Genomic DNA, 12947 nt, shown 5'->3' with positions numbered 1-12947 from the left:
GAATTGCTTCATGGCAGGAATAGTAGGTATCTAGGATGAGAAGGGATATTTTGGCTCAGATTTAGAAATCTGCCATCACAGACATCACTTTATATAAATCCACTTCTGAATGAAATAAATCTTAATCTGAAATGTTAAATTCTTTGTCCCATTACTCCCATTGTGAACATTTCCAGGTTCTCATTTTTTGCACAACAATGAAAATAACAAGAATATAATCACAGTCAGGTTCATTGCGAATATTACAGCATCTTTATAATAATTCATAATAATAATATATTATAATAATAATTTATAATTAAGCAAATTGAATGATATGATCTTGCACTAATAAACAGAACTGGAGCCTAATGGCCATCATGTAGATATTAAATCCAATTAAAAAAATTAGTGAACAGCAACAGCCAAAAAAAGATGAACAGAAGAGAGGTGATTTTTACTACAAGACTATGAGTATATTGATCCCTCACTCATATTAGGCTATTCACTGAAATTTCACTGACTGTGAATTCGGCCTATTGTAGCAAGATTCCTTACCATTTTCAAAAACATGGTCTTTCTCTGGAGCTGGAGAGAATTAAATCTTCCAGTACTCCCTTTCAGCAGCATAAAAACCAAGTTTGGTGGTGATATTCTGGGCTGGACAACTGGTCACAATTTTTATTGTAAGAAAAATAAATACAATAAAAAAAATTATAAAAAAAAAAAGCACAACAACTGAGGTTTTTTCTTTCCAATCCAGAGAAATTTGTTTGTTAGCAAAGGGGAAACACTCGTCTCATCTAACTTTAATTTACATATAGTTTCTAGTATGTCTTAAGTTCCTCTGTAGTCACTGGATTGAGATAGACAGTACTGAAATAAATCTTCAGGTATTCAGCTATACTTTAGAGCCCATGTTTTAACCTGAGAGTTAAACTATAGATATGCAACATGCAGTTGCAATCATTGTTATATTGAAAGTATGGAGTGAGAATACTGGTGCTGTATAATGTTCCTATATTTAATTGCAGGAGAAATTGCAGCTACTTAAGTTTGCTAGTGTCTTTAATTAAGATTACTAATGTAACCTTTTAATCAAAAACATTGTAGTAAAATGAATCAGAAATGGTTGGCAAATATGTCCTTATTGTCTGTTCAGCTTCTGTTTTCAGACATGGGTTGTTTGAAATGTGCCATCATTCCTTCCATTGCACCAAAATACTAATTGGCATGCAGTTGTGAGCACTACCTGAAAAGGGAGCTTGATGTTTGTCCATTTGCCAAAAATAGAGAACTTTCCTTGCTCTTTGAGGCATGTAGGCTTCAGTTTCTGCAAAGATAATTTTTTTAAGAAATTAAACCAAAGTTTCTTACAGTTGAGAAAGTTAGTGACTTCCAAAATCTGAGCTACCAGTAGCATGTTAGAGTGTTTTAATTCTAAATCTGCAGTTAGAGAACTTGAAACTATACGTGTGAATAAACTGTCTCAGACCCAAATTCCAGTTTAAGTGTACAAATTGACGTGCTAAAACTCAATGCAAGGGTATTTCTCTGCATCTCAGGCCACACAACAGTAGCATAGATGGTTGAGGGCTGCTTCTCTAGATACAGGACAGACAGCTTCTCTTTTGTCCTGTTGCAGATGATAGTGGGTTTCCTAGTTTGCAACTTAGGTACCTGAAAATTTTATCCCAACAGGTTCTGCAGTATAGCCCAACAGCTGTTAAAAGCTAGTGAGTGAACAAAGCGATCTAATGAGAAGTAAAAGCAGACAGACTAATACAGTGCATCAGCTAAAATGGTAATCTTTCAAGAATGTCAGTGCTTTGTACTTTCTACAAAAATTGTATGAAGTTGAAATTATATCCCTCATTCTTCTGTTTGTCTGTCCTTAATCAGTTGTAAAGAATACATGGATGTTTGCCAGAGATATAAAGGTTAAGGTGCAGTTTTCTAATAACACATTCCTTCCCTTATATGGTTCTTTCAATCCAAGGGCATGAGAGCAATTCACAAATAATTAGTTTAGCCTTGTAACAGCCATGCTATAAATCCTGGCCCAGCCACACAGTGGTCACATTCTTAAATTTAAGTACGTAAATATTCCCATGTTCAAAAAGGACTAATTAATTCATCGGAGGTTTATCATTGTACATTTAAATCCATTGCTGGATTGGGGGTGAATAGTACTTCCAGTAATGATGTGAAGATAACTGCTGAACTTCCCTGGGCTGATTGTATAGAAAAAACTGTCATACAAACAATGTTACTACTTCTCTTACTATTACGTCGGGGAGGGGGGGAAGATGTGGTGTTTATTTGATTTGTTCTTACTGATTGGTGTGTATGGTATCTTTTTGGTCTTCAGAGTGCTTGCATTCTGGGACTCTCAGATACGAGTGCTCATTTAAAATCTGGGAGTATTGGTATTCAGCTCAGGTGTGGTCAGAGAGAAGAATCTGGTCTGCAGAGAAGTCAAAGCAATATAGAATGTAATGAAAATGAGTGATTTGTGGTAAGGCATATCCAACTAAAGTGAATGTAAGCCCCAGATTACTTTTCATCTCTTAAAAGCACACAGTCTTCTTGTAGCACTGGAAGTAAAAATTTCTTCACGGTCAAGATCCTTAATCGTGAATTGCAGACTTCAGAACTGCAATTATTTTCTTTTTCATGCATGAAACATGCAGCTGTATTTGGAAAAAAAAAAAGCCCAAACAGAAACCCAGTTGTTTTTACAACTGTTTCAAAGACAAAGAAAATTTATCTTAATGCCCTGTAGCTCTTACTCCTTGCTAACAACATTTAGAACTTGTATTTTTGTTTGATAAAAGATATTTCTTTAACTATGGCTAATTACAGAGTGGGAACAGGTTCTGGCAAGATTCCAGAAGCTCTTGAACAGCAATACAGGTCGTCTTCCAGACACAAATATCTATCAGCTGAAAATGCTTGATTGTGCCATGGATGCTTGTATTAACCTTGAATCCTGGGAAGAAGCTTTGTCTTATGGCAGCAGGACTCTGGGACCATACAGGTAAGAAGTGTAATGGGTTTCCAAAGATGGGGAAGAGGACGGTCTCTCATTAAAAGCAAAGATTGTGTTTTGTCTAGATGCTTCTTACTGGTTTTATTTCTTTCTGTACAACTTGTCTTGCTTTCCAGGCTAATGAATGAGGCAGAACTCCCATTCTGCTTCCACAGTCAGGCTGAGAGCAGTAAAATGATAATAGGAACAATAATAATAACTGGTTATTAGCTCCTCACTGTTGCATGTTTTCAGATCCTGCCCCATCCCTGATCAGATGATTTCTGGTTCAGACTCCATTGCCATGAGGGTATCAGTGTTTTATGCAGAGCTTGAGGGATAGGTAGCTGGCTGTAATGATGCATATTCTCTGTATATTCTAGACACAGAGTTTACAGAAAGAATAATAATAAAAAAAAAAAAATGTTGCACAATGCAGTTTTAACTGGAAATGAAAAATCCCATGGTCCATATTTTGGACCATGAAGTGGGGGAAGCACTTGCTGTTCTTTCCTGGTCAGTACTTGTTCCTATGCTATGTGTTGGGAAAGTTTCCAAGTCTGATGGCCTTTTATCAATAAGGAAGGATGCTCTAGTTGATCCTGCTTCATGTGGTAGGTCCTGAAATTGTTTGGAGCCTGGAGTTGTAATGAAGCTTTAGTCATCAAGTGGAGAAAGGGCAGGTACTGTCTGCTCTGTATTTGCATTGTTTGTAATTAGATATAAACCGGTGCTGAATGTCCAGATATAATGTCATTCATTCATGAATGTTCATTCTTGGTAAGGTGTTTTTTAGAACATCTACTTCTTCTTTGTGGTTCTACACGATTTGATGTTCCAGTACATAGTGAGATATTGAGAAGTGAGAAGTATGCTAGCGCTACTGTGAATATGAACATCTCAGATTTTACATGTCTTCCCTAATCAAACCAGGATGCCATCAGCATTCAACATTTTACCTGAAGAAATTTCATCTGTTTCTGATGCCCATTTCTGAATAAACTCTGAGCTTTACTTAAGAAACAAAACAGCATTTCAGAGCTTTCACTATGAAGTAATTAGTGAGAAATCTGCATAGGCTGTGATATATCAGAGCTGTAGGGAAGCTCACTATTCATAATGACTATCAGTTCTCATAGAGGCAGGCATGAGTGCCTACAGATTCTCACATTTCTTTAGGGTGAAATTCACGTCATGCATGTTCCACTTAACCTTTCAAACAGGGCTTATGTAGTACTGCAGCAGTAGGTGCTTCCTGCCAGCCTTCTACAGTGTGGCACGCTCCAGATGAAGAGAGTAGTCTGCCTGTTTAAATATGCCCTTATTAAATTAAAAAATAAAAAAAAAAATAGCACCACAAAAAACACAAAAACAAACCCTCTTTTTTATTATTTTATAACCTAACTCAGTACTTCACAATCAAAATCTTATGATTTTTCTACAGACATTTCTGAAAGCAGAGATCACATTGAGACCAAGTGCAATTTTACCAGATAATTTAATAAAGCTTTCTCTGTTTTGCTTACTGAAGTGTACTGTAGTTTTCAAGCTGTTTAATGCAGGAGCCCGGAGATGAAGGAAAGGGTTCAACTGTGCGTTCAATTAGTATCTCTTAAGGGATGCTATTTGCATGAGATATTTTACCTTTTTTTTTTTGCACCTGGAAGAGCTTGCCCTTGTTCTCTGTTAATCCAAAAGGATTATTTAAGAAAGATTTTCAATTGTTACATTTTCTTTATACTTTCAAGTCATCACTACAAGCTTTGACACACCTGAAACAAAATCCTCAGTTTCTCGCTACAATAAATTGTGCCCTAAGCAGCAGGAGAGCAAATCCTAGGAAATCTTTTGGGATGAGCTGAATTTCTCCTGTTGAATCAATCTGCTGCTTGGCTGCTCCTGCAGTTCCATTATAGCTATCTATTTTCCTTTCCTGAGCTCTGGAAAAAGTATTCATACATCTCTCCACAGGGAATCACCTGAGAATTCTAGCAGTCTGTATTTGTTACAACTTTAAAGGCTCTGGAGATTTGGTCAAAAATAACTTTAATTTCAGGTAATGTGTTTATTGTGCATTTTCCATTTCTTTAGCAGCAGGATTAATTTTCTGTGCTGTGTGACACTTTGTATCATAATGTATGTTTTCATTCTGATGGTTGCTGACTTTTTCAGAGTTACCCACTTCATGTAACTGGCAGAGACAGATGGTTAAACTACGTAAAACTGACTTGTCATACTGAATACCAACCTCTGTGTTTTAGGTAGTGATGGTAACCTATAAGGAACACAGTTTAGGACCTCTCAAACATTTTTAGAACTTCCAAAAGAAAGGGATATAGATGGTGGCTGTCAAAATGAAAAGCTGTCTTCTCCTATTGTGCTGAATCATTACTGTCCATTATTTGTTAAAACCTACAACATGCACTTTCACTGAATATCCTAAGCCAAATGCATCTATGCGGCTTTTCTTGTAAGTGCCACAGTAAGTTTGTCTGTCCAAGAGCCTTAACTAAAGACAGTTGCCTAAGTGAAAGCTGACCCACATCATAGTCAGCACACAGCAGCTTGCAAAAATAAACTTCCTCTCACAGCCTCATGAACCTTAACTGTAGAGTAAGAGAGCAAGAGGTGTTACATGGGTTTGCCTAGTGTCAGCGTATTCACAGTCTGAGCTAACTGTTGCTTTTGAAAGACTGGATTCACAAATACAAAGTAAGGCAGACTCCTGTAAGGCTACCTCTGAGGAAGGACCCTATTGCAGAGAAGGCACATATATTCTGGGGATTGGGGTTGGGTTTTATGTGTTTGGCTGGGTTTTTTCCTGTCTTAAGTGTTCAGTGTTTACATTAAAGGCAAAGCATGGAAGTATGTTATAGAACTCTGCTAGGTGTCCTCAGCTTTGCAACTGAGCCTTCTGGATTTAGGAAGCAGAAGGGGGCGGGTAAAGCTGTGTCACCTCTCTGGGTGCCTGTCACATCAAGTCTGATGAGATTCTGATATAGAGAGGACAAACACGTTTGTTTCTGTTCTACATTGCTCATAATCTCCTGCTGAAATTACACCTAATGTATAAGTCCCACTGATTTTCAGATGGGCTGTTTTAATTAAGAGTCCTTCATCTCCAGTACTGCAGCAGTAGGAGTTACTGGAGGCTCCAACATTAAGGAAAGGAAATTCCTTCTTTTCGTTCTGTACAGAAGTGTTGTGCAGAAGTGATGTTCTCTCTCTTCCCCCGGCAGGCTTGCACATCCTTCCTCCTCTGTTCTCCTTCTGCTAAGTCAGCACTGAAACAGGGCTTTGCTGATGTGGCGGTTCTGCTTCTGGAGTGGGAGGGAGCTGGGTAGGTGTAAACAATCCATATTTGTGTTAGACATGCATTATTTGTCTGCTCTTCTTACTCCTATTCTCTACCCCTTCCACTGAAGGTTTGCAAAGTCCTTTTACTTCACCTTTCCCTAGTGACAAAGGTCTTCTAGGGAACAGGGAAAACACTCCCAGTCAACACAATTTCAGGTTGTTTGCAACGGGCTGTGTTGAAGAACAGTGGCCAGGATGTGCTTCTTGTTGAGCATTTTGTGAGAACATGGCTGTATTTTTGTTGTGTGAATGAAGAGTCAGCCAGGATTTTTTTATTTAGATTTCTAATTCAACAGATATGATGGACTGTAATTTCTAAGTGTGTGAAGTTCAATCAAAAGGCAGATTTAAAAAAATCACAGTTGCTATAGAATCTTTCTGATAAGTCATGATCTTGTTAAAAAAAAAGTCAAAACCAGCTGTAGAACCTAATATTCTTGGAAGACTCTGAACCTATTTTTCCTTCTTCAAAAAAGTGATCCAATAAAGGGGCTGATTTTCTTTGGGTCATATTCCCCCCCCTTTTCAAATGTGTTTTACAAGAAAATTCTGCTCTTACAGGTAAGTGTTTTGAAATATATACATGATCTATACCATGACTGAAAATAAATAAAAATTCCTCATCTTTACCTATGATAAAACATATATATAGTTCTCTGCTGAATTCAGAAGATTCTTGAGTACTGGGTAGTTGTGAGGCGCTTGACTTGAATTTACTTTTACGTTGAAAGTCTGAGTACGTAGAAAACTAAAAGAAAGAAAACAAAAAAGTGAGCTGCAGTGATAAATAGGACCACTGGGGGATGCTAGTGCTTAAGGGTTAAAGTCTCGGTTTAGCGCCAGTCGGCACCCTGATTGAGAGAGGTCCCCTTGGGGACTTCTGCGAGGCTGGCACATTTCTGAACCTACAGATAGTAGTAATTCAGTGGCCAAAGTTCAATGTCTTAATCATAAAAACATCAGTAGTAAACATAAATCTTACCTCTGGGATCACCTGAGAGGGAGAGAAAAATGTGAATGTGGAGAAAGCAATTCAAAGGAAGAATGAAACACAGAACAGAAAGAGTAAAACCTACCTTACTCACTTTTCTGGGGTTTTAGGAAATGGCCACGGCCATTTACCTCTAATGTTTACAGCAAAATATATGGAAAGAAAAGAGAAAAAAATCATCTTACTACAGAGCTGTAAGAGATTTTTAAAAATAGTTTACGGGATCATCTGAATAGCTGGGTTATCCTTTCCATTGTCTGAACAAAGAGGTGTGAATTAAAATTTAGGAATTGTTTTTTGGTTCATAAATGGTTATACTGGTGTGCTATCTAGAGGTGGTAAGATAGTAGTGCCAAGTAAACACACCAGAGGTTTGCGAAAGGAAAGGAATAGGTACATTTGCTAAAAGAGTAGGTTGTGTCTATACAAAAGTGCAAGGCTGGGGACATCACAGCTCACTGGAACCTCAGGGAGGTTCCAAGCAGCCTTGGTGCATCTTACACATATGTAAATCAACAGAAGGATGAGAGCTTGATAGTGACAAACTGCTAAAGCAGGTATAAACAGTGAATAGCACCAAGATCATCTCTTCATTTTTCTCCCAGGTTATTGATAGCATAGCACCTTTAACTGCTTGGGTTTACTTAGCTATATGAAATTAGCTGTCGCTATTAGTAAAAATCAGTGGAGGCCAGCCTGCCTTTATAAACCACAGCAACACATGGAGCAGTTAGAAATCCTCATGAGACTGTTGATGTTATGTTGTAAACTACAAAAAAACATTCTTCACTTAAGTGTTTCCTAGCATAAGTCAGACCTTTTCATGCACTCTACTCTGTATATTGTCAAGTAACGTGGTTTAAGCATGTTGCACAGCTTTCAAAAAAATAGTATATATATGAACATTCGTATCATTTGTACAATAATTGTCTTTGTTCCTACTTTATCCCATTTATCTCGCATATCCTTTATGTGAGATAACACAGGCCTCACAGTAAAATTTTTTGTTATGTATTTATTATTTTAATCACAAACTTAAATAAGGTTTTGTTCTCCTATGCAGATCTGAGAGGACAAAAATATACATTGCAAAAACATGCAAACTGTAAACTTTAGTTGGTTGGTGGGGTTTTTTTGGCTCTCTGGGTAGGAAGACTCAGTATAAATTGGAGAGTGCATTGTCTCTGGGTAATTCTTCCAAACCACAGATATTTGTAGCAATATTTGCATAATTTCTGGCTTCGGTGTACCAGTTTTATAGATAAACAGGGAGCATGCTTGTCCCTGGCCTTATGTCTTTAGGAATTCCTTGAAGCACTTCAGCAGCTCACTCCTATCTTCTATTCCTCCTTACATCTGTCCCTCCAGATCTATCCAATCCTGACAGCCTTTTCCAAAAAACAAAAGGAAATGTTTTATGTCCGAAGTCTTGTGCCGAAGTTGTCTGTGCCCTGATCAATCATTTCACACATAGGAAATAGAATTTCTGTTTTACTGCTTGCTTGCTAAGCACATCTGCATAGTACCAGTGCCTTCCATTCTTTGGTTCTTTTCTAGTAGTTTTTCTTGTATTCTTCCATCATCATCAGGTGTTGTCCTCAAAAGTGACACTGATGTGCATAATCCTCAATGACTTCTGTAGTCTCACACTTCTGCTGCTCTTGTTCCTCACACAAGTGCTGCTCTTGTTCCTCATTTTCACACAGCATGCGTATAAGGAAGAAGTTCTTTACTGTGAGGGTGGTGAGGCACTGGAACAGGTTGCCCAAAGAAGTGGTAAATGCTCCATCCTTAGCAGTGTTCAAGGCCAGGTTGAACAGAGCCTTGAGCAACATGGTCTGGAGTGAGGCATCCCTGCCCATGGCAGGGGAGCTGGAGCTAGATGATCCTAAGGTCCTTTCCAACCCAAACCATTCTATGATTCTGTGGGTAAATTTTCTTACTGTTCTCTATGCCAGCCATTCTTCAGGCATAATTTTGATGTCTATAAGTTGTCCAATACACTCTATCACACAAGCAGATGTTTAGCAACATCAGTGTTAATTTGCAATACCTCATTCAGTGCATACCACATTTCTTAGGTGGGCTAAAACTTTGTTAAGTAGCTTCATTGCTGCAAGATTTTTTTGACAGTGTTCATTTAGTAGCTCTGTTATTCCTATACTGGTGCTTACTAGCTTCAATTTTAGCTTCTAATTTCAGTTTTAGTTTCACTTTCACTTATGTCCAGGGCTATTTGAATCTGAGTTTTACAGACAGTGATCTCTGAGTGATGTTAGTGAACTAAATCACCAAGTTTCCCAGAGTTTCATTTTTCTCTGGCATGACTAGAAGTGTTGGTTTGTCCATCTCTCACATTTCTAAGGTGTTTTAAGACACTTCTTGAAAGAGCTGGGTTCTCTGTCAATGATAGCTTCATCTGTACACATTTTTTTCTTCCCACTTTCAGTTAAGATGTTAGACCATTCAGGGCTTTTGTATTTTGTCTAAAATAAGGATTTCAGTCTTAGTCTACCTGCCTATCAGAGCTGAAAGCTTCAGTTTGGTTGGGGTTTTTACTTAAACAGTAATAGTTGGTATCTTTGTCTTGTAATCAGATATCCTTCTATTTTCTTTGGTACATGCATATTTGCACTTTACAAAGTGATGACTTATGCAGCCCTTGCCTAAGCTCTTTTCATCAGTCTGCTTGCTATTACACTCCAGTTAAAGGATGAACATGAATAAAATAGGAGTATTAAAATTGTACTAAGTAAATACAAAGCTCTCATACACTAACCTATAAATGCATGAGTAGATACTACAAAGACCTGTGTGCTGTGAGAAAAATGCCACATAGTTATTCAGCTGGAATGATTTTGAGAATGATTTTTGGGGATTCATAATGTCTGTGTGAATAATGCTAAGAAGAAAAGCAGACAGTTAATGGCTGCGGATTCTAAACAAAGGTTTGGTTAGAACCTGAGGTAAAATGTGATTGGGAAGTGATACCAAGGGAACAATTAACTGTTAAAAGTAGATATGTATGAAGCATACATGGAGTTTTGGATTCCTTTAACAGTAACTGAATATTGCTTTGAAAAAAGCTATTTTAGAGGCAGAAGTTGTAGTGAAGAGAGAGTCAAAGGGGAAGATGATCACTAATAAAGAAAGATAAATTTACAATACTATCTCTGATGAAAGAGACAAATAAAGAGAGGGTGTGCAGAAAATAGCAGCAGAGATGTTGTAAGGAACAATGCATTCTCTGGGGGGAGAATTAGGAAGAGTGATTTTAGTCAGAAAATATCTACTTCTTTCTTTGAATAAATTGTCAATTTGAGTTGAGGAGGCAGAGAGTGGAAACTTGGCAGTACTTCTAAGGAGGAAATCAGTTACGAGTTCCTAATGGTGGAGATGTGAACAGTGGTGCAAAGGGAAACTTGTGGTATTTAAACAAGAAAAAAATCTAAGCAACCTTAGAGGTAAAGGATGAAAAGAAATATTTTTTGCCATTGAAAAAGTGGAAAAGGGTCCTAAAGGAAAAATACAGTTGCAAGGGAGGGAAGAGGAAAGGAGCAGCAGATAAGGAGAACAGAGAAATTGAAGACCATGGCTTGTTTAAAGGATAAATCAGTGAGATTGGCCAGGGAGAGTGAGTGATGAAAAGATGGTGCTTTGAAGATGGACATGCAGAACCAGAAGTATTGTCAAACAAGAGCCATGCCAATGAATGACCAAATTTATAGTGAGATGATCCATCTAGCAGAGAAAGTAGAGAATGGAGGTCAGAGAGGTTCTACAGCAAAATAGGTGACCCTGAAGTAAGGCTGAAATTTCCCAGACTGATGTTGACAGGAAACGAACAGAAATAAATGAACATGCAGGTGAGAGGAAAAGGTAGATTACTGCAGTGAGTAAATCCTAGAGACCACTCAGTTACTAGTGTGGTAAACTACAAGCTCACCAGCACTTGAATTTGCTAGTTATTGAGTATAGGGGCTAAAATGTAATGGAAAATCTTATTAGGAATGCATTACTCAGATGTCCCTGCAAATGAGAAATATCCATATTTTCAGGTCCTGTGTTTACTAAGCTTGTTCATAACGCTACCTTGGTTAATATGTTCATATATGTGTCCACCATATCAAATCTCTGATCTGTATTTCTCTTTACCTGTTCAAGGTATGTTAGTCAGTTTTCCTGAACGCCATAAAGCAAAAATCCAGCCCTTCTATACAGGGAACATTTGGAAGTATCAGAACTAGTTCTGAATTATCCAATTCTGATATAAGAAACAAAACAGTTACATCATGGTAGCACTCTGCCTCATAATTAGCAGCAGAATTGTGCCTTAGGGGACTACTCAAGGGAAAGCTGAAAATTTTGACTGCTACACAAAGACTATTTGAGCTACCTTATAAATACAACAGTTCCTGGCCTTCAAAAACTTTAGTCAGCAGTTAATCACCTCCTTACTTCTCTGTTAGAACATCTAGATGTTGGACTATGAGATTTATAGTGAAAGGGTTGGTGGTGTGATGTGACACTATGCTGACCTGCAAAATCCTCCCGTATGTATTCATTCCCTTGACTGCCATCAAAGTTGCTGCTTCTTTCATCTCCACTCTGGTTTTCTACTAGAAAAATCTATCTGCTTTAGTCCAGAACACCAGACACTGTCTACTGGGCCCCAGGTAATCCGGTTCCATCGATAAGCAGGTGATGCAGTGCTGCTTCTGTTCCCCACCCTTACCTCTCCTAGATGCTCTTCTCTTCCCTTGAGTGTACTGGATCCCTTTTTTTCCAGGTTCAGTTTTTCATTTCATCATCAGGCAAAACACAAGACCCTGAATTGCCTTTAGTTATGTGATTGTGAAGATAGAAGTGAGAAGGAAGAATCAGAAAGCAAATGACTGTGGGTAGAGCTCTAAACAAAGATGATAACTGATTACTAATGCTGGAAGGCTAGCAAAAGGCAGGCTATAGCACTGCTAAGGAAAAAAGCTCTGAGAAACACAAAGTAGGGTACCCAAAGGGCCATGTAAGCTGACAAAAGTGAGCACAATATAAATGTATCGGAGAGGAAAAAAAAAAAGCCTTTTAAAAATTATGCAATTCTACTAATGAATATTAAAAAATATGTATACTGAAAACAAAATAAAAAATCTTGGAGGAGAACTGGGGAATGCAATACACACATGGCCAATAAAGGAAGAGAGGAAAGAGTATAGGAAACCAAAGAACAATTGCAAGAAGCCCAGAAATACCAAAATCAGTGAGGAAGAGCCTTCTTTTCTCTTAAATTCTTCCCATCATCGCAAAAGATAAAAGAGAGAAAGGCAAAAAAAATTGATACTGCTACAGTTGCAAGCACTTTCCTAAGAGGAAAATCAGCTTTTTCTAGCCATGCAGTGTGCTCTTGGATGAGATGGTTCATGGGCTGCCAGAAGTAAGATAAAGGTCTTGAATCAAAGTGTGTTTCTTAAAGCATCATGAATACATTTCCATATTAACTCAGGTATGTTAAATGGTGTTCACCAAGGACTTAATGTACTTTTAAGGCTGGCCAGCATTTCAGAAGTCTTCTGAAAACTGGCAAAAGTGACA

General features: G+C 37.9%; 1 protein-coding gene across 5 annotated transcripts in view; it reads left to right on the top strand.

The window, feature by feature from the left end:
- SMYD3 (SET and MYND domain containing 3) overlaps positions 1 to 12947 on the top strand; it is a 396189-nt gene that overhangs the window by 344467 nt on the left and 38775 nt on the right. For all 5 annotated transcript variants that reach the window (XM_061365801.1, XM_061365800.1, XM_061365803.1 and 2 more), the window contains one exon: positions 2845 to 3019. In XM_061365801.1, coding sequence (XP_061221785.1) covers positions 2845 to 3019 — 175 coding nt within the window. The remainder of the gene's footprint in view (positions 1 to 2844; positions 3020 to 12947) is intronic.

The sequence above is a fragment of the Neopsephotus bourkii genome, unplaced genomic scaffold, assembly GCF_033783945.1.
Source record: "Neopsephotus bourkii isolate Nb327-2 ecotype Australia unplaced genomic scaffold, CSIRO-AGI_Nbou_v1 NB_1292, whole genome shotgun sequence".
In the NCBI taxonomy this organism is placed as follows: domain Eukaryota; kingdom Metazoa; phylum Chordata; class Aves; order Psittaciformes; family Psittacidae; genus Neopsephotus; species Neopsephotus bourkii.
Note: the sequence above shows the minus strand (reverse complement) of the source record. Positions and strands in the feature narration are given on the sequence as shown.